This window comes from Bombus fervidus, chromosome 9 (assembly GCF_041682495.2).
Source record: "Bombus fervidus isolate BK054 chromosome 9, iyBomFerv1, whole genome shotgun sequence".
Classification (NCBI taxonomy): Eukaryota; Metazoa; Arthropoda; class Insecta; order Hymenoptera; family Apidae; genus Bombus; species Bombus fervidus.
In genome coordinates this window covers 11,951,015-11,954,698 of record NC_091525.1, presented here as the reverse complement: position 1 = coordinate 11,954,698, position 3,684 = coordinate 11,951,015, and the positions used below count along the sequence as shown (strand labels likewise).

At 32.5% G+C, this 3,684-nt stretch overlaps 2 protein-coding genes across 2 annotated transcripts; one reads left to right on the top strand and one right to left on the bottom strand.

Moving 5' to 3' along the window:
* Nucleotides 1–53: 53 nt before the first annotated feature.
* On the top strand, nucleotides 54–2,067 carry LOC139990624 (uncharacterized). The gene is made up of 4 exons (XM_072010032.1): nucleotides 54–298; nucleotides 355–565; nucleotides 676–1,515; nucleotides 1,587–2,067. Exons 1-4 carry the CDS (start codon nucleotides 54–56, stop codon nucleotides 1,824–1,826), a joined length of 1,536 nt encoding a protein of 511 aa, XP_071866133.1. The 3' UTR covers nucleotides 1,827–2,067.
* Nucleotides 1,584–3,458, bottom strand: P53 (p53). The gene is made up of 3 exons (XM_072010035.1): nucleotides 3,266–3,458; nucleotides 2,934–3,162; nucleotides 1,584–2,853 (listed from the first exon to the last, which is right to left on the bottom strand). Exons 1-3 carry the CDS (start codon nucleotides 3,346–3,348, stop codon nucleotides 2,128–2,130), a joined length of 1,038 nt encoding a protein of 345 aa, XP_071866136.1. The 5' UTR covers nucleotides 3,349–3,458; the 3' UTR covers nucleotides 1,584–2,127.
* Nucleotides 3,459–3,684: the final 226 nt, after the last annotated feature.

The window sequence follows — 3,684 nt, the reverse complement described above, 5'->3', positions numbered from 1 at the left end:
CACAATAATAAAAATTTAAATGAGTGTAATTAATAGAAAGTCACGGGAAAACTATGTCTGTCGCATCAATTTCGGAACATTTAACTGAAGTTGCAGGTGATAAGATTTATATGACGGAAAACAGTACGTCAATCGATACAGCCTTTACGGGGGAAATTTGTATAATATTGGAAAATATAAAAAAAACGAAAGCAATTGGTAAATCTTGCGGATTTCATTTAACAAGATCAAAGTGGGATCCTTATCCGTGGATAAGCCATATCGAAACCGGAAGTATTGCCGATCATGCTGGACTTAGGTAAGAATAAGAGAAACAACGAAATAATCTGTTTTACTTTGTCTGTTAAATTTTAGAGCTGGAGATTGTTTAATTAGTATCGACGGAAAGGATTTAATAGGATTAAAAGTAAAACAAATAGCGGCTTTAATCCATAATTATGAAGGATGTGATTTAAAATTATTTATTTGGAGATACATTAACGAAGGAGAAAATGAAACAGGAATAGCTGTGAAAGGACCACTGCCAGAAGTGGCCTGTAAACTTGCAAATGCAGTAGCTGGAGTGGTCTGTATACTCTGATATTAGATAGTTTCTTTATTATTAAAGAATTACTCTTAAATTTGTCTAGATACACTTTACATCATTTTAGAAAAATAATTATTAAATTCATTTAGACACGAGCTCTAGAATGTCCAGTTTGTCTGGAAAGCTCACTGCCTCCAGTTTCTCAATGTGTTCATGGTCATATCATTTGTGTTGGATGTAGATCAAAAACACATCGTTGCCCGATTTGTAGAGTTAGACTGGGTCAAGGAAGGTGTTTGCTGGCGGATAAACTTCATAAGTTATTTCAGGACATTTTTGACATAAAAGGCAATGTAAATAACAATGCAGAATGTTATACGCGAAATCTTCAAGATCGGCTTTTTGGTAAAAACAAGAGGAAAGAACTAAAACAAACAGCAAAGAAACATGATTTTACAAATGCGAAAACACGTCAATTATTATTAAGCAAATTATTTCGCGGTGGATTGGAGAAAGCTGCTTCAGCGGATAATTTAACAATAGTTTCCAGTGAAAAGCCAAATGCAAATACTGCACCTGTAAATTTAAATCCTGATGAACATGCAAGTTTGTATGATCGAACGAAATCTGCAAGTACTGGAGAATTGTCAAAAGAGACCATGAAAGATGTTGACAATCGTTTGCAAACTGATGCAACTGTTACCCTAATATCAAGTAGCAATAGTTTAATGTCCAATGTATCTCCCACACCAATTTGGGGAGGCTCTATAGATTCTATAACCTGCACCCAAATAATGTGTCCTCTTTCAAGGCAAACTGGATGTAAAAGTATTATTACTCCTGATACAGTATTGGAACATTTGAGCAGAATTCATGAACTACCACAAGTTCATTTTTATTCTATTTGTGCTAAACTTCCAGTACCTCTTCCATTTGGTTCAAAAGCTGTTTACATATTACACTGCGGTGAAGATCTCTTTTTCTTTCAGGTATATTTTTTAAGCTCAATACAGTTATTTATTTAGTATACAAAATAATGTTATCAATCATAAATATACAGCGTGAAGATGAAATTGTTTGGATCAGTAGTACCAGAGGGGGGAAAATACCATGGGAATGGACTCTATATGGTAAAGGGCAGAATGGTACTGAGATAAAAATGCGTAGAAGTGTTGCAAGTCTTATGAATCCCATGATATTAACATCCCAACACATTGCCCCCTTACCAAATGCTTTGTTATTGTACACATTGGACATTCAACTAATAGAATGTTATTCAAATGAACAGTTAGAGATATAGAATATACATAAAAGCTATTCAAAATTAAAAAGTACATTGTATTCTAATGTAAAAGGTATATAGTATCACAATATTATTAATATATATATATATATATAAGTAATATTACGATGCGTTACAGAATGAGCTATAAAAAAGCATAGTCATCTATTAAGATCAACATGCAGTAACAAATGGAATTATTAAAATATACATTATTAACTTTGTAAAATATATAAATAGATAGCACATTATAAAACCATGTTTCTTGTTTTTTCTTAAACATATATGTGAAAGACATAGCATTCACGCAAATATGCATTTAGGGAGTTTTACGCAATATATCATCCATGTACGGTTTAAAAAAATCAAGTTGACCAGTTTTTATTGCTTGACCCGCCATGATGTCATATGCATACTTTAATACAGCCAAATAGTTTTCTTTCCCAACAATATTTAATTGAACATTGAAGACATGTGTATCACAGGAAGGCATCATTTTTTTTCCAACTGGTATACAAAGTTTTCTTTTTTTTATATCAGGTTGTACATCTGTTATTTCAGCTTCTTCTTTCTTCTTATCTCTTTTGGGACAACTACAAACTCTAACAGGAAGTCTTTGTCGACCCAAAATTCTTCTATTACAATTTTCCAAAGTAAAAATTAGTTCTGTTGGTCTGCGATTCATTCCAGATGGACAACTGTTTTTACATAAAAATTTGAAGCACACTGGAACATATTGAGAACCAGGTTGTGGTCTATTAAGGGGTACCACTATAGACAGATGTTCACTTCTTTCTTCATACATGGTAAGATGGTGTGTACAACGAACAACATGTTTGATCACTCTGGGGGCTACATCTCTATTACTTGGATTATTTGGTGCCATGTGATTATGACATCTTCTAACTGGATCACTAGCGTACTGATCTAAACTAAAAACCATGGCAGTACGTAACAGAAGACCATCTTCAGGTGGTTCCCACTTAAAACGTAATGGCAGTGTTTCTTCCATGTTGATAAATACTTTTTTTAATATTTGTGAATACTATATAAAATGAATAAACTTAAATTACATATTTGAGACATTATTGTATGTAATTAATAACAGTTTAATTATATACTTACTACCCAATTCTTACTGGAATCCAGATTACCCAGTGAAACCTGAAAATTATAACGACCAGGAAACTCTTCTTTTATTGGAATGGCAGGATCAAGTTCTTGAAAATACTCTTCATCTTGTTCTTCTTCTTCATCTTTCATTTGCTTTTTAGATTCCAAATATTGTTGTGGCAAATCGTAGTTCTCCTCCATTTCTTCTGTTATACTTTGCATCCAAGATCCACTAAATCCACTAAATAAAGCAACATAACATGTAATATATTAATACAAGCGAAAACTAAAATATCGGTATGCATGAGAACGTAATATAATAATTATATATCAACACTTCTTACATATCCTTTACTAGTGCCTTATATTCTTCTTCACCTAATATATCAGACTCTTGTGAGTCTGAAAACCCATTTGCAGTAGTCATATTCCATCAAATATTTGCTAGATTTGTCACAACAAACCCACATATAAATATAAATCACGTTGCGGTGAAAGAGACGCCATTTGTATTCGCGGGAAAATCATTCGTTGAAATAATGGTCGATTTTCAATTTTTTAAAAAATCGCACCATCTTTTGGAGCCCAAGTAATAATGTATTTTATATCTGAAGGGCTTCCAGGGCAAAGAAATAAACTCATTAACTCGTTAACTCATCTCAAAATCAGTTATACTTATAATATGACTTTTCATGAAATAGTAGTATTGTATAACCGGCGCTTCTTAATGTATAGTTTTTATACATGTTCATTTAACTTTTAC

Bases quoted from the DNA above. Each gene is read 5' to 3' on its own strand.
- LOC139990624 (XM_072010032.1), top strand. From the start codon at position 54: ATGTCTGTCGCATCAATTTCGGAACATTTAACTGAAGTTGCAGGTGAT. The intron at 566-675 runs GTCTGTATACTC...AAATTCATTTAG, and splicing joins CAAATGCAGTAGCTGGAGTG to ACACGAGCTCTAGAATGTCC. The intron at 1,516-1,586 runs GTATATTTTTTA...ATAAATATACAG, and splicing joins AAGATCTCTTTTTCTTTCAG to CGTGAAGATGAAATTGTTTG.
- P53 (XM_072010035.1), bottom strand. From the start codon at position 3,348: ATGACTACTGCAAATGGGTTTTCAGACTCACAAGAGTCTGATATATTA. The intron at 3,163-3,265 runs GTAAGAAGTGTT...TGCTTTATTTAG, and splicing joins AAGGCACTAGTAAAGGATAT to TGGATTTAGTGGATCTTGGA. The intron at 2,854-2,933 runs GTAAGTATATAA...CATTTTATATAG, and splicing joins ATTCCAGTAAGAATTGGGTA to TATTCACAAATATTAAAAAA.